The sequence below is a fragment of the Takifugu rubripes genome, chromosome 8, assembly GCF_901000725.2.
Source record: "Takifugu rubripes chromosome 8, fTakRub1.2, whole genome shotgun sequence".
Classification (NCBI taxonomy): Eukaryota; Metazoa; Chordata; class Actinopteri; order Tetraodontiformes; family Tetraodontidae; genus Takifugu; species Takifugu rubripes.
The window spans coordinates 2301531-2317158 of NC_042292.1; the positions used below are offsets into that span (position 1 = coordinate 2301531).

At 41.8% G+C, this 15628-nt stretch overlaps 2 protein-coding genes across 3 annotated transcripts; both read right to left on the reverse strand.

Moving 5' to 3' along the window:
- Nucleotides 1-348: 348 nt before the first annotated feature.
- On the reverse strand, nt 349-11168 carry zc3h13 (zinc finger CCCH-type containing 13). 2 transcript variants are annotated; one of them, XM_029839750.1, is made up of 20 exons: nt 10785-10966; nt 10221-10391; nt 9948-10051; nt 9683-9797; nt 9392-9500; nt 9086-9252; nt 8518-8666; nt 8053-8253; nt 7755-7919; nt 7269-7603; nt 6480-6911; nt 5855-6103; nt 5170-5641; nt 4951-5063; nt 3372-4571; nt 2559-3188; nt 2299-2442; nt 1712-1912; nt 1267-1415; nt 349-1172 (listed from the first exon to the last, which is right to left on the reverse strand). In XM_029839750.1, exons 1-20 carry the CDS (start codon nt 10806-10808, stop codon nt 975-977), a joined length of 5328 nt encoding a protein of 1775 aa, XP_029695610.1. In that variant the 5' UTR covers nt 10809-10966; the 3' UTR covers nt 349-974. The 2 variants fall into 2 exon arrangements, with proteins under 2 accessions (XP_029695610.1, XP_029695612.1); XM_029839752.1 differs by lacking the exon at nt 10785-10966 and adding an exon at nt 11005-11168 and having other exon boundaries at nt 499-1172.
- A 128-nt stretch (nt 11169-11296) lies between these two features.
- Nucleotides 11297-15557, reverse strand: cpb2 (carboxypeptidase B2 (plasma)). Its single transcript, XM_011606089.2, has 11 exons — nt 15398-15557; nt 15071-15146; nt 14860-14984; nt 14667-14775; nt 14198-14299; nt 13952-14056; nt 13634-13744; nt 13466-13556; nt 12343-12545; nt 12155-12239; nt 11297-12091 (listed from the first exon to the last, which is right to left on the reverse strand). Exons 1-11 carry the CDS (start codon nt 15472-15474, stop codon nt 11877-11879), a joined length of 1299 nt encoding a protein of 432 aa, XP_011604391.2. The 5' UTR covers nt 15475-15557; the 3' UTR covers nt 11297-11876.
- Between the last annotated feature and the right edge of the window lie 71 nt (nt 15558-15628).

Here is a 15628-nt window from a genome sequence, read left to right on the forward strand (position 1 = left end):
ATCAGATATCATCACTTAATATTATTTTTGAGATCTTCATTTATTTAAAAAAAAATAGAGCTTTACACCACATTTATCATCTCAAAATGAACCTGGGGGGAAAAACATTTAGATGTCAATTAAAAATCACTTTCTTCTCATTTCATAACAGTTGCAATATGATTGCTCCCAGTTGTCCATTAAAATTGCCATTACTTGCAGAACTCGATTTTGTCTGTTGATTTGAGATCATAAGATAAACTGAAGAATTTTTTTACTGTGATGCTTAAGGTTCCTATTTTGAAATTACACCATTGTTTTTGTTCCCCTTTTGGGAAGATTTTGGCTCCTTCAATGAATTGGGGGGGGGGGGGGGGCAATGAGTTTATTCCACCCAATAGGACTGTCAAAAGTGCAGTCATTGATTTCACCTTAGGACATTTCCAAACCATAAGAACAAAAACCATCAAGCAGAAAACAGTGGTGGCTCAGAAGAGTACTCACAATCACAGAAATAGCTTCGTAGTGCTTATAGAGGAGAGATTTATACTGATTTTTATTCAAGTCACATGCTGCAGCCAGTACTGTAAAACTACTATTTGTTATGAGATGTCAAGAAAGCCATATTTAATGTCACTTGTGATGGTTGAACAGTAAGTTCATTTGAACAATAGAGACATTACAAAATCAACATCTCACCATTCTGATATTTTTATCAAAAGCAAATTAAACAAACATTTGAACTGGATTAAGCGGGTGAAATGGAATAATAAAAAACTTTAAAACATTGGAAAGCACCAAAACATTAAGCCTTTCTTGTCGAACACAGTAGAAACTATCACATTAGTCTATGGCACAAATAATCAAAAATATGTAAAGCAGAACTAGGATCACAATTCCTTTGCCCACATGTTACTAAAAAGAGATGAAGTGAAGTTAGATAATAAAACAAAGGAAAAACACAGACATTTTCACTTTCATCTCTTCTGACTCTTTCATGACGCACAGCCCTCTGGCTGTGCTGTGCTGACTTTACTAGCAGCAGGTGCAGCCACATCAGCAGCTGCTGCGCCACTATCAGGCTTTTCTAAGCCAGATGTCTGGGCAGCCATGGTCCTCCTGAAGAGACGCATGCTCATCTGCAGCAGCTCATTGTCTACAACTGGTGTAGTGGGGTACTGCTTAGTGAGGCCCTTAAAAAGAAGCAGTACAGTTTGCACAATTAAACATCATATCAAAAATATGAACCAATTAAGCCGCAGTACTGATGATAATCCTGACATCTACCTTGTCATTTTTTAGCAGCTGTCGACGAATTGCGAAGTCTCTGCGAGCACATAGGGCTTTGCAGTAGGGACCGAGGTTGCTTAATAAGCTGGTCTTCTCCGTCCGCCTATTCAGGGCCCCAAGGTCTTGCTCAAATAACTTCTGTGCATCTGCAAAGACAGAATTGACAGGTTTTTGTGAGCATGGGTCATAAAAGCAAAACAGACCACAACAATTAGGCCCCCACAATACAAAGATACTATCTAATACTATCAAACTTTCCCCCACAAAATCCTTATTTTCTATTTCACGGCAACAAGTTTAAAAAACAAAAAACAAAAACAATGGTACCAAGTTTTAAAGGATCACAGAGAAAAAAGAATCAGTCTGTAACTGTATGATGGGAAGCAATTCATCGCCTTCTTTGACTATGCTCACAACAGTGATAAACTGAAAACCAGCTTACCTTTGGGATCTTCCAGCTCACGCTTGCAAACCTCTCTCACTTGTTCAAGCAGGTCTGGCCCAGCAAGCCGCTTGGAGATACCTGCCCTAAGAAGGACAGCCCCTGGTGTGAACCGCAGCAATGCTGCCCCTGCTGCACGGGGTTCCTGCTTATGTTTGGGCATGAGGCTGGACCAGTCCACATCAATCACATCCAGAGGACCTATAGCACATCCATTTACCAAATACATTAGAGTTGTACTTTTTTCCCCCCTGAAATGTATTATTTGAGCATTTTTAGGAATAGGTAAAAAACAAGTTTACTGAAAGATGTACATCAAAATATAAATGATTAAGAACAGATAGCACTGATAAAGCATGCTTCCTTGTTTCTATAGCCAAGATGTACATCTGTACCTCTTAATAATGAATACAGTGGAAGTAAAGGAGAATAAACAATTCTCAAAAATCAAAACTGTATTTTTTTTTAGTCGGTCCAGATGAAAATTACTAGTCAGAGCTGATGCTCATAAAAAATTACAATAGGACCCATAAATAACAATAAAAACATTTCCAGAATTCCTCTTTAAAAATAGATTAGCGGTGTACCCGTAATTTTCTCTTCATCTTGCTGATCCTCTTTCTTCTGACTGTCAGCCAATATTTCATCCAACTCATCGTCGCTGATCGGTTCGTACTCCTCACCAACAGATGCCACAGACTCTCCATCGTTATCTTTCCTTTCGTCATCTCCTGCGAACAGCAAACAGAAGTCTTTCAATCTACCTCAAAGCAAACAATAAATCACCAGGTCAGAGACAGACAGGAGGTGCCAAAAAGGGGACAGCAGCAGATGTTTCCTGCCTCACCGTCAATACTGTCGGCCTTCTCTAGCTCACGTTGGTCCTCTGTGAGATGGAGACTATTGCTTGGTTTCTCCTGCTCTGAAGGGCTGAAAGCTTCTCTTGGCAATAGCGGCTCATAATCGCTTCTGTCCTGCCTCATCATGTCCCCTCGCAGATCTCCTCTCATTTCAACCCTCGGGTCCCCTCGTCCTGGAGCCCTGGGGTCAGTGTGCGGTGGTTGGTCCATTGTCATTCTCTCCCTCTCTCGATCACTGCCTCTGTCCCCTCTGCCATCTCTATCCCGCTCATGCTGTTGTATGAGTCCTTCAGGAAGTAACCGTTCTCTGTCCCTTATATCCCGCTCCCGCAAAAGCGGTTCACGACCAGGCCGCATCAAAAGAGGTTCTCGACCCCGGCTCGGCCAGTCCCTGGGCTCGGGCTCCCAGTCTCTTTGCTGCTGTAAAGGCTGTTGAAGCAGCAGTGGCTGCTGCGGCTGTTGTTGGGGCCTGTGGTCTTTACGCTCTCTTTCTCGTTCAAATGGCTCCCGGTCTCGCTCCCTTTCTCGGCTGTCGTAGGAACCAGCACGGGACCTGGCCTGTCTCTCAGAGTCTGGAGAGCTGCGCCTAGAACTGTGGCTGCGAGAGTCTTGTCGATCTGTACAGTCAACAGGACCACATAAATAAAAGTGTCATATTTAAGTTTGTTGGTTTAATGCAATATTGGACAATAAACAATATTACTTAAAAAAAAAAAAAAAAGCATAACCCAAGTTAACTTAATGTATCTGTAGTGGTAAATATATGTATACGTTTATGTGAAATGAGGATGTTCAGGTACCTGATGAAGTGCTGCGACTGGGTTCTCCTCTCCTCAGCTGATCAATCCGAGACTTCCTCTCTGCTCCTGGTGGGTCATTCACCTGCCTCTCTCGCTCTCTTTCTCGCTCTCTCTCACGATCCCGGTCCCGACAGTTGGCCCCCTGCAGGCGGCCCCTGCGGGAGCGTTGACCCTGAGGGTCGTCTCTGTGGGCAGACTCGTTGGATGGCGAGCGAAGTCGTTTGGATGATGCCCGGCTCTGGTTGCTTCCCATGCTGCTGCTGCGCGTCTGCTCTAGAGGGGGCTTTCGTAAAAGGGTTTGGGACATGAGGGGTTGTGGGGTCAGAGTCTGTAACAGCATCGGCGGATCCTGGGGAATGAGAGGAGCGATGGCAGGAGGGTTGCACCGCTCCCGGTCCCTGCCCACCCTGGGGCCTCCCCTTCTAAAAGGTTCAGTAGGTGTCCTTTCAGCTGGAGCTGCAGGAGCTTCCAACGGTGCCCCCCCGCGTTCAATGACCTCCTCATCTGACCAGTCACTGAAATTGTCCATTTTGGAAAGTGGAGATGGCTCTGCATTACCACGTCGATCGGGCCTCATTGAGGGTGGTGGTGTCCGTGGCCCCCTCTTTCTTTTGCTCTGTGGCTGCTGTGCTGATGAATCCTCATCTGACAGGTCAGAATCTGCTCCCCGTGACCGTTTCCGCTTTCGCTCGAGGGCCTTCTTCTTGGCTCCTTTCCTGGGTGAATACAAGGGTTGCGGTCCATCCGAGGTAGCTGCAGCTGGGGGTTCAGGGTTAAAACGATCCCCTGAATTAGTGTTACCTACAGACTCATCTTCTTTGCGAAGCTTCTTCAAGCCTTTCTTTTGTGATTTTGTTTTCTTTTTACCCTCTTCATGTGACTGCGAGCTGGCAGTGTCTCTTTCCTCACTACCGGTGGCAAGGCTAAAAGAAGCTGGAAGTGGCGTGGAGTCTCTGCCCCTGCTACGGGAGTCACTATGGCTTTCCACAAGCAGCTCACCCCGCCTGTCTCCCCTGCTTCGTTCACCACGTGATTCCAAATCATCAAGGTGGCGTGTGTCCCTTTTGTCCAACGTTCCTCTGCGCTCTTCATCTTTCCAGTGCCCGGATTTGTCATCAGATGAAGTGGACCTTGGTGGGGTTCTGACCAAGGACTCCTGGGGTCGCACAACCTGGCTTAGTAGACGATGCTTGTCACTACCTGCACACAGCACAAAATAGAGTCATATGCATCTGTATAACAATCAGAGAGATGGATTTCTGTAAAGTTTCTGTAAATTAATTCCTTTGATACAAATGATTAACCAAAATTTCACAGCAAACAAATTATTCCTTTAAAATAATCCTTTTATAATGATTCATTTATGGTTTTAGTGTCTGAAAGTGAAAATTTTCTACGGCACATTGAAACATCATCGGACCAAGTTTATCTTATGCAGTCCAATGGTTATTCCCCAGTGAACAGGAGTGTGTCCATTTAAAAATGTTTTCCCTACTGTCAGATGGAGGAGGACACACTGGGCTGGGGAGAAGGGGCTGTGGGTGGAGCTTGGCCTTTCCTCGGCCAATCGGGCGCTCACTTTTTTCTTCTCCACTGTTGTAACCATCACTGTCAGCTGGACTGAGATCCCGGGCTCCTCTCTTAGGAGTGGTTCTGGGACTAGGACTGCTCTCCACCCTGGGCCTCTTACGACTAAATGTAGACAACAGTAATCTGTTATTATTACACCTTTTTATCTTAACTAATTTCACCAATTCTTTAGCAACCATTAGGCGGTATATTAAATCACAATACTGACCTCATCTTACGGTCATCACGACTGTCCCGGATGGACCGCTCATCCCGGGAGTCCTCTCTCCTGTCTCTCCTTTCTTCTCTCCCCCTTTCCCGCTCTTCCCACTCACGCTGCCTCTCTCGCTCTCTCTGCTCCCTCTCTTTCTCCCTCTCTCTTTCCCGCTCTTTCCTCTCACGGTCCCGTTCTTCTCTTTCTCTTTCCCGCTCCTCCCTCTCTCTCTCCCGCTCTTCCCTCTCTCTTTCTCTGTCTCGCTCCCTCTCCCGTTCCCTCTCCCTTGCCCGCTCCCTCTCAGCCTCCCTCTCCTTCTCTCGCTCTTTGTCCCTCTCCTTCTCTTTTTCCCTCTCTCTGTCTCGTTCTCTCTCTCTGTCTCTCGTTCTGTCTTCTCGTCTCTCTTCTGTTCGGTCAGTTCTGCGGTCCTCTCTCCTCTCTTCCCTCTCAGAATCTTCTGATCTCCCCTGGTATCTGCTAGGCGATGCTAAAAAAAAACAAAAAAAAAAACAATTAATATTAATATTAACACAGTAAAAATCTTTATTGTGATCAAAAATACTTTTTAGTTCACTTAAATGTTATTTTGGAATCCTAAAAATTTCAAAAGGTTGCTTTGTGAACTTTAATTAATTGTTAATTCGTGTCACTACAGTGGTGTAAATTCTTGCAGCCTCCACCCAAGAGCTTCTTTCCTCACCTCTGTCTCTGTTGTCTCTCCGGTCTCGTTCTCCATGACCTCCTCTCCTGTCATAGGAGGAGTCCCGGGAGGGTTCTCCTCTCCGGTCGCTCTCGTAACGGTCCCGGTCTGAACCCCTCTCTGAGCTTCTATCTGCAGCACTGCGATCATTGCTCCTCTCTACACTTCGTTCTCGCGCTGCACTGCTCCGTGACTCCCAAACATCATTGCTGCTTTCTAGCTGAGAGCCCCGGGTGTTCCGGTTTGAGCCTGGATCAAGAACAGAAAATAAATTGTTGTGACGTGTGGATAAACTCATCAACAAATCAAGTCATGATAACGCCAGTGCACTCGATCCCAATGTGTTTGTCATGTTGCCATTGTTCAAAAAGGATCTATTCTATGTCTACATCCATCCAATATCAACCAACTAAACCTCTAAGATAAAAGCCTCCGTGTTAAATGGAGTAAATGCTTTGTGTAAAGATGAATTAATAAAGATGAACAATTTAGCTTGTTGGCAAAATCAGTATAGTGTGTAAGATACTTTTAAGCCATTTACTTTTTTCAATTACATTTTTTCAGTCACATTCTGGACAACTGTTTCTTATAATCCATCCTTCAGCTCAGCCATATTAGTTCTTGCCTTTGTCAGATGATTCATTAGCACGGCTTCGCACTCTGCCATTCTTCTCAGCTCTGTCAGTCTTTGAATCTTCGCGTCCGTGCCCTCTGACATAACTCCTGTCCTCCTGTGTTGTGTCTTCCTTCCTCTGTGTGTCACTCCTGTCCCGCTCTCTTTCTTTCTCTCGCTCTTTATCTTTCTCCCTGTCACGGTCCCGTTCCCGACTTCCGAGAGATTCTCGACTGGAGCGGGTCTCTGTCCTACTCTCTCTAGAGTCTTTTGTGTCCCTATTGTCACGAGAGTCTCTTGTGGTCTCTCGTCCTCTTTCACGGGCATCTCGGCGGTCACGTGACTCCCTGGTATCCCGTTCACTGCGAGTGTCCCGCGAAGACAACTCCGAGTCATAGTCTCTTTCATCACGGACACTATCTTTTTCTCTCTTGTTGCGGTTTTCTGATGTGGCCATTGAGAAAAAAATGAGACAGAAAGCAAGAATTAATTATTTTGCTGAAGATACATTCTGTATAGTAAATTAGCAGTTAGTCGTCGTTCAAATTACATACATTTAAAACACAAAACAGCAGAATTTTAATTGTTGTTTTGAGGTCATTTTTACCAAAGGGGCAAATAACTTATTTATACTGTGAATAATTAATATTAATTGTTAGTGAAAATTTCAAACCAGCAAATGTGTTTTTGTGTTAAGTTTAAATTTACTGTTAACTATAAGACATCCAATTTCTCTACGGGGATGAATAAAGGACATCTTGAATCTTGAAGACAAATGAACAATAAAAGGATAGCAGTTACCATCTCTGCGTTCATTCCTGCGTTCCTGTGCAGGCAAACTTCGTTCCCTTTCACCTCGGAACCTCTCCCGACCACGTGAGTGCCGTTGGCTGGGGCTTGATCTCTCAGACCGGCGGTGGGGCGATGAAGCGTCGTGAGAGGTGAAAGGCGATCGGGAACGCCGGGAACTTAGAGGTGAACCGGCTGAGCCCGCTATGCTCCGGTGGTAGGTCGGGGAGGAAGAGCGTCGCCGACGCGGAGACGAAGAATGCCGCTGGGCAGAGGAACCCGAGTGGGAGGATGGCGAGCGATGACGAGGAGTGGGTGAGCGCCGGTGCCGCGGCGGTGAAGGAGAACTGCGGAGTTAGAGAACGACTGTGACTAAGTACCTTTATTTAAACATACGGTTTGGGTTACAGGAAAATTTGCTTTGTCTTTTCTTACAAAACACTAAAAGAAAACTTTGTAGTCAACAGCAAAAACAGGAATTTAGCGTACTGTGCACACCTGTTAGGAGGGGAGGATAGGACAGATATCTTATGAGATGCCTTAGGAGAAGAAGATTTCTTCCTGGGTGGAGGTGAAGCCCCCCTAGAAGGTGAGGACACACTACCGGAATGCTCTTCGGAAGTCACAGCCCACTTGGCTTTGTGGGAACTATCTGAACGGTCTCTACAATCAAAAACATGTTTAAAATCATACATTGAAAATATCTTAAGAGAATATGTGTAAGATGAAACGATAACAGATTGCCAGTCGCCACATTTGTCTTACAGAAAATACCAAAGAAACACAATGTAGATACCTTCGCTTTTCCTTCTTCTCTTTGTGCTTTTCTGTATCCCGTCCCCGATCCTTTCCTTCTTTCTGCTTCTCCTCTGACTTTTCCTTATTTTTGTGTTTGTTTTTGTGCTTCTTCCCAACCACAGGAATATCCAAAGGGACTGGTGGAGGGGGACTAGGGGTGCGTGGTCCCTTCTTCTTGCTGTGGCTTCCTTTCGAAGATCTGATTGGAAGCAGGTACAAAGATTTTACATTTCAAATAAGATTGGAATACTTAAACTTGTGGATTTCCAGAGGCTACAAAGTAACCACACGAAATAGTCACATAACTGAACGAGGATAACGTACTGGAAACACTAGACTTAATTGTAAGTCAGTTCAGTACTGGAGAAAAACTGCTAGGTTGGTGCCATGAGGCAAACTCGGGTTTATTTTCGGCTTGTTATCAAACAACGTGTAAATTTATCATCCTTTCAACATTGCCTACTTGGTGGGTTCTGAAACAGGTGATGACACAGTTCCCTTCTTCTCTTTCTTTCCAGAGCCCAGACCTTTAGTTCCACTTTTGTGTTTTGGGGATCTGCTGGACTTCCTGGGCGACGGTGTGTTTTTAACTGTTAACTGATCTGGAGATGCCTAAAAAAAACATAGGAAACATAGCTCATCTTTTAAAGTTCTCATTTAAATGAGTGGGTTTTCCACATAGCTCTGGGTCCGACTTGAGGCATAAAACTATAAATCGCTTGTGCTAGTTGACTACAGACTTGGGGCTCAAGCAAAAACAGCATTAACATATAAATAAGATAGAAAAACTAGTAAACAGGACTAAATTCTATGAGCTGCAAAATTAACAGGATGTACTTCTGTACAATCTCCCGATGGGGCATTAAAGTGTGTTATGCAGAGGAAATCAGTGCTCGGAGGGGAAATTCAGACCAAATGTAAAACTGTTCAAATGTGACATGAAAAGATTCAAAGTGTGATTGTATGGACCAGTTATATCAAGTTTACTTGCTAATTTACTTTAGGAGCCAACACAGAAACTGGTCACTTACCTTTGGCACGGCAGTGACTCGTGCTTTGGACGGAGTCTCATCTTTCTTTACCACAATTTCCTCCCTTTTTTCCAGGTTTTCCTGCTCAAGCTTCATTAGCTCACGCTGAATCTTTTGTCGCTTCATTTCCAAGGATAGCTCGTAGTCGTAATCTCCGATATCAGAGTCTGAAAGCCAAACAAAATGGACCTTTTTCAGCTCCATATTAATATTCCTAACTTCAAATGACTAAATAATTTCGAGGGCGTTAATAAGAAAAAAAATATTAGTATGGTATTTATATTTTAAATAAGAAAATGTAAGAACCTTCTCGATTAGTTTCCCACTCGGTGGGTTCTTCTTCACTGGCAGGGGTGCGCTCCTTCGTGATTTTAATATCCTCCTTTTCCCTGCGTCGGCCTCTGGAGGAATCTCTCTGAGGTGATTGGATTCAAACTAATGTTAAAAATACGCTGTATGTCTAAATAATTCGTAATGCCATGCAGTTCATGTTTTTATTTTATAATCTGAGGTAAAACACTGCCATTGGCTTTGCTTTATCAAGGAAAAAATGCCTTGATTTAAAACATATTTAAAACACAATAAGGAAAAACCTACTCTAGCTGTAGGTGATGTGGGTTCGTCTACGTCTCGTTTTAAATTCTCTGGGTCAACATCCTGTCTCTTATTCTTCATCCTCTCCCGTAAATCTCCTGTGGGTCTCTCAGCTGATCTGCTCCATTACACAAGAAAATTCAATAAACCACAATAAAAAAATATATACCTATACTATAAATTAATAGCAGCATTTTAAGCAAAAGTGGCCTTTATATCTACACACAAGACCAGCACATACACACACTGAAAAAGCAAATCATCTTACCGACTGAAATTAAAACCTTTGCCTCGTGGCTGAGTTCCATGTGTGTATCGGCACGTGTTACCGTAACTGCAATTACCGGTCTTCAACCAATTTCTACAATGACTCTGAAAGAAAGGATCAATAAACACAGAAGATGTAAGCAATAAGCAACATAGGGAGCTGACCTATAGAAGTGGATTGCTATAACAGACACACAAAGTTGCAAGTAAAAGCACTATATTTTAGGCTGTGCTAAGAATTGGTATGACAATTTGCAATAAAGGTTCTACTTACATCAGCAGCATTACTCCCAGTACTGGGACCAAGTCGTTCAAAGACACTAGGTCGGCGGGATGGGGCGGCGGGGTTACAGGTGCTGCTGGTTGTGGTGTTGCTGCTACTGTCAGATATGGTCTTAGAATTCTCCACTGTTACTTTCCGCCTGATCTTGGACATTCTGTAGGACTACATATAAGTATTAGAAAACACCAACGAGAAATATCCAACGCAAAAAAAACGCAAACTGCACACCGTGGCTTGAATAACAAACAATGGGGCTATATATTGATTCTTACTAAAGTTAGTGTTAAAATTACACTATTTTGTTCAAAAACCGCGGTGTGCAACGACATTGCTAGCACCGCGTTCATTCATTCCTGAATCCAAGACTTAAAAGTTTCGGCCACTCCATACAGGTGATTGCGTTCATTCGGCAAGATTGCTGCGAAATGGGACAGCTTTTTAAAGAAATAAACAGATGGTTTAGTGAATCTACATCATCACAAGAAACAGGAACAGCCCGCTGAAATGCTAGTGTATAGCTTAGCTTAGTACGCTAATGTCCCTTGCCACGCGTACTTTAACCTCTGCAACTCCATTCATTAAAGTCAGAACTCGGAAGAAACATGGCTGGCGTAGCTGTTTTTTGCACACATCCTAAAAACGCAAAAGAAAAGGATCGTAAGCTAAAGCTAATGTCAGAACTAAATAGCTAATGACTTAATGTTTTATAGCAGCACTGGGCCTAGCACTATATTATCATGCCTCCTTAATATATATTTTTAACAAAAATTCTTACCCAAGATATTAGCTTGGAGACGCATTTACTTAAATCCTGCTACCTGTCTAAGGCCTTGTGGAAATAACAAGGTTTATTCTTTAAAATCAAAGGCAGAAACTGCCCGGAGTGTCTTCATGCTGGCGGAGGTGCACAACATTCTCTTCTTCGTCATCTAAAACATTTCCGATTATTTCGACGCATTACTCCGCCACGTGGTCAGATCGAAAACAGAACCACACGCAATAGAGGCGAAAAGTAACATTATTCGACGTCTTGATGCGTTTATATAAATAAATTTAAAAAAATCTCGTTTTTTTTCAGTAGGAAATTGCATTTCTTAATGAAGTTCAATGTTCATGTACAAATAAGATAACAAAACCCCCATATCTTTTGACAATTACAATTTTGACAGCCACAACAACAGTGACAATTAAATGTGTTATTTTCATCCAGCGTATCATATTAGTTGAACTCATTTTAACTAATTGCATGTGTGATGTCTCACATCAATAAACTATAAAAGCGTCTAATTTCACTGAGTAAATTTTGTGTTGCCATCTCACAAGATGTCCCAGTTATGAGCATTTCACTGTTTTCAAAATCCCTGACAATGCATCACTACTATTTTTTAATTTACAGTTCATTCCTTTGACATTATAAAGTGATTTGTATTGCTTAAGTAACAAATATTAAGACCGCACTATAAACATGACATAATGTGAACAAATGGATATGAGTTTGCTTCTCTCCATAAGAAGGATTGCGTTAATTTATCCACGCAATGTCCTGTAGTCTATTCTGGCATTCCGTATTTGCACAGCAAATTATTTTTCAAACACGTCACTTTAATTGCAAGGTAGTGACCTCATTGGCACAGTGACATGTGTAACCTAGACAGTTGGAGGGCTGCTAGTTGAAGCTTCCATTTTCTCTATGACCTTGCGAGCAATGGTCTTCAGAGCTGTCAGAGCTTCATTACAAGCCTGCGTAATGTGAGATGGTGGGAGGAGAAAGCCATAACGCCCACGGTCCTGGAGCTCAAATGTGAAGGAGTATTTGATGCCAAGGTTATAGACCCAGTCATCAGATCCACCAGGAGCCAAGTCTGAAGAACAAAACAATACTTATTTATCATGAATATACTCAAATGAAGTATTTTCATACTTACATATTGTCTTTCCTCCAGCACCATATTTGTATATGTTTCTGTAGTATCTTCTTATTTTCTGGGCAGCTTCTTGTGCCATGTCGAGCTTTGAAAATGTGCATCCATCCATAAATGCTTACAACAAAAGCACTTTGGAAAACAGAAAGACTAATGTCTGTAATGGCTCTGGTGCTGAGTGAAACACTCACCAATTCATTGTGGTTTTCTGCTTCATCTAAAGTGCAGGAATAAGGGAAGAGTAACATCTGAGAGTAGGAGTGGATTGAGAAGTAAAGCTTCACTGAGTCCTTGTGGGAACGCAAGAAGTGAGCAACACTCTGAGACTCTGGCTCCGATTCAGGGAAGGCACCACAGTAGATCTCACTGCAAGGGTCATCAGAGGCTCCCTCCGCTTGGAAAAAATGGATCTATTTTATATATACTGCACATCTTTAAATGTATGAGTTTTACCTGCAATATGCATGACTAAATATATGAAAGGTGGATAGAAAGATATTCTAGAGAGGTTAAGTTGTAGCTCAGGTCCTATCGTTGAATGTTAAACAACCCTGGTGATCAAGCTTTCCTTTCACATTATTACCTTCGCCAAGGAGGTTATGTGATCGGAGGGATTTATCTGATTGCTAGCATAATGCAAATTTGAATTTTACAGATTTTAGGAAACAGATGATTACCTTTAGGTGATGTTGCAGGTTATCATCTGGATCCAGGAATATTTTGAGTTATTCTTTGCGAATCATTGGGAAATGGGGCCATGTTCAGCATATGCTGATGATCAATGCCCCGCCTTGAGGCCATAAATTGAGCTACAACGTGTACCCTTTTACTACTACTACTATACAGTATACACACAATAATACTGATACTGGTTAAATTGAACAGTTATTTTAAGTTGAACAACCTCCATTAAAGGAATGCAATTCAGATCTCACTCATAGTGCCCTGATTTGCTAATCATCTGCTGCCTCAGTCAGAGATCCTTTCAGTGAGTCTAACCGTCAAATACAAGATGAGCAAAATATGGTTGTCAGACAAACTTATTAAACGATTCCAAATAATTGTAGCATTAGTTTTGAGTGTAAGCCACAATACGTAGGAGAACAAGCTGCTTGGCTTGCTTTTCTAGATACGAATGTAATACATCAAAAGAGATCTAGCATTTTGTTTAAAGCTCAGCTCCTATACATGTGGAGATAGCATAGAATAAAAGGTTCTTTACGAGGAAAAGGTACATTTGATACAACTACATTTAACATGTCAGCAGTACATAAAGCTTTATTTGATAAGGAGTGTTGTGATTGCAAGACTCACTGCACCAGTTAGCATCAAAGTTTCTGTTGAGGTCGGCTCCGATACAGTTGTCGCTTTTGCTAACTGAACGATTCTTCCTCCACATTCTATTCTGAGGCAAAAGAAATGTTAAACACAAATATCTGTGAACACAGTCTAAATACTAGTTGTGTTTTGTGCATTTATTACTGTAGTCCATGTGTATTCATATCCATCAGGGTTCATAACAGGCAGGATGTAGACGTCCAAGTTATCCAGGATGTGAGTGATGTCTTGGTTTTGGCCATAAAAGGACAAAGACTGTGGGTGGAACAAAAATTTCAATGAAAGAACACTATTAAAACAAATCTATATTACAAAAGCAGCTGGAGGTGCTGAAGTGTTACTAAAACTCTTACTTCAATATCATTGCAGTCATTCACTGCTGATATCTGTCTGTCTGGTCTTTAATTAATTCCATCTATTACTAAAGCAGGGTCAGTTTGTGAGCAATGTTAACGTACTCACATGACGTACAAACCACAGGCAAAAGGCAGGTGAGATCCATTCCCTTGCATGGATTCCACAGTCAATCCACATTGCTTTTTTCTCTGGCCCTTTATTTCGAGAGAGCTGACAAAGAGAGATTAAACAACAAAACAAAACAGTTGGCACAACAATAGACTTCATACTATATGTAGACACAATCCCTCAATCACCTAAAACACCCAAAACTAGGAACATTTGTATCATTTCATTATTGAGGCTGAATACCTTTAAAACGTAGAGTGGTCGCTTTTCACTTGAGGAGCCAATGAGAATGACTTTAACTATATTTGGATTGTCCTGCTGGGTTTGGTTTATCCAGAAATAGATCTAAGTATAGAGGGAGGTGGGGAAAAAAATGAACAAAAATGTAATTAAATTAAATTCCAGCCTAATTCTTTGATATTAGATTATGCTTCCTTTTTATGATTCTTGAGATTCATCACCTCTGAGGATCCACCACTATTGTTCCAGTTTCACCATAATTAATGGAAATTGTGAATATTACATGGTCACCAAGAGAGTGCATGATTTATATTTGTAAAAGATCGCTGTTTGCACCTGGCATCTGGCAATGTGCAAATGCATAGTTCGCAAAATACATGAAAAATGTGGGGGCGTTAAAAATGATTTAACATCTTTTCCAGATTTCCGAAAGTTGACATCATGATGGAAAATGATATTACAAAAATCGTACGTCATTCAAACTGTGATATTTTTCATAGTAAGATGCACTGCTCCTTGGATCTGTTGTCTCATTCTTGGTCTGCATTTCAATCAGCTCCTTGGCATTGGCCAGTAGAACCCTAAAACACACATGTACACTGAACTGACATAATCTTTATAAAAACTATATAAAAACATGATGCTAGACTTTTTAGACAATGTACTCATGAGTTATGGTATGTTTGTTCAGCAGATCCTTGACGGTGTTTAGGGTGCGTGCAGGGACATATAGATGGACCTCCATCTCCTCCTGGATGTACTGAGGGGAGTCGGGCTGCCATAAGGAAGTCTGATCACAAAAGACATAAAATCTAATTAGAAGAAAGAATTGGAGGGGCGGAGGCGGTTACAGAAAAAGAAAAAAAAAGTTTCTACCTCGTACTGTGTGGACACATTCTTTAGGATGTCTACGTGTTCCTGTGTTTTGGGTGTTATTGATAGAACTTGGTCACTAATCAGACAGAACAAAAAAATATAACTCATTTAACATCTCTAGGATGTGATTATAATTCACATAACAATCTCTAAATTTATCTATCTATGGCTGACTGAGGTTTACCATAGTATTTCCACCCCATCCTTATTTTATCTGTGTTTAAAAATCAATACTTTCAACTTCATAATACTTTGAAGTAGAAATGTGTGTCTATATTTTATTCCATTTGAAGAGAATCCTTTAATAAAGTCCCCAATGTAACGTACCTGTTTTCTGAACACTCCCCTGTCCTGAGAAGTTTGTTGAAATAAACAACAAAACAAAGAACGAAAAGCGTCTTCATGGTTTTGGAATCAAAGCATTTAAAAGAACTTTGTCAAAAGCATGTCAATAGGGAGACATTATTGATTTGGAGAGTGTTTATTTAGAAGTTAAACATTACTTTCCTGAAAGATGCGAGCATAGGTCAGCTATCACAGTGGAGAAGAAGCTCATAA

Bases quoted from the DNA above. Each gene is read 5' to 3' on its own strand.
- zc3h13 (XM_029839750.1), bottom strand. From the start codon at position 10,808: ATGAATGGAGTTGCAGAGGTTAAA. The intron at 9,501-9,682 runs GTAGGTTTTTCC...CAATCACCTCAG, and splicing joins CCACATCACCTACAGCTAGA to AGAGATTCCTCCAGAGGCCG. The intron at 3,189-3,371 runs GTACCTGAACAT...TTGACTGTACAG, and splicing joins CAGTCGCAGCACTTCATCAG to ATCGACAAGACTCTCGCAGC.
- cpb2 (XM_011606089.2), bottom strand. From the start codon at position 15,474: ATGAAGACGCTTTTCGTTCTTTGTTTTGTTGTTTATTTCAACAAACTT. The intron at 15,147-15,397 runs GTACGTTACATT...CTGTCTGATTAG, and splicing joins GGGGAGTGTTCAGAAAACAG to TGACCAAGTTCTATCAATAA. The intron at 13,745-13,951 runs GTGAGTACGTTA...TTCCACCCACAG, and splicing joins GCCTGTGGTTTGTACGTCAT to TCTTTGTCCTTTTATGGCCA.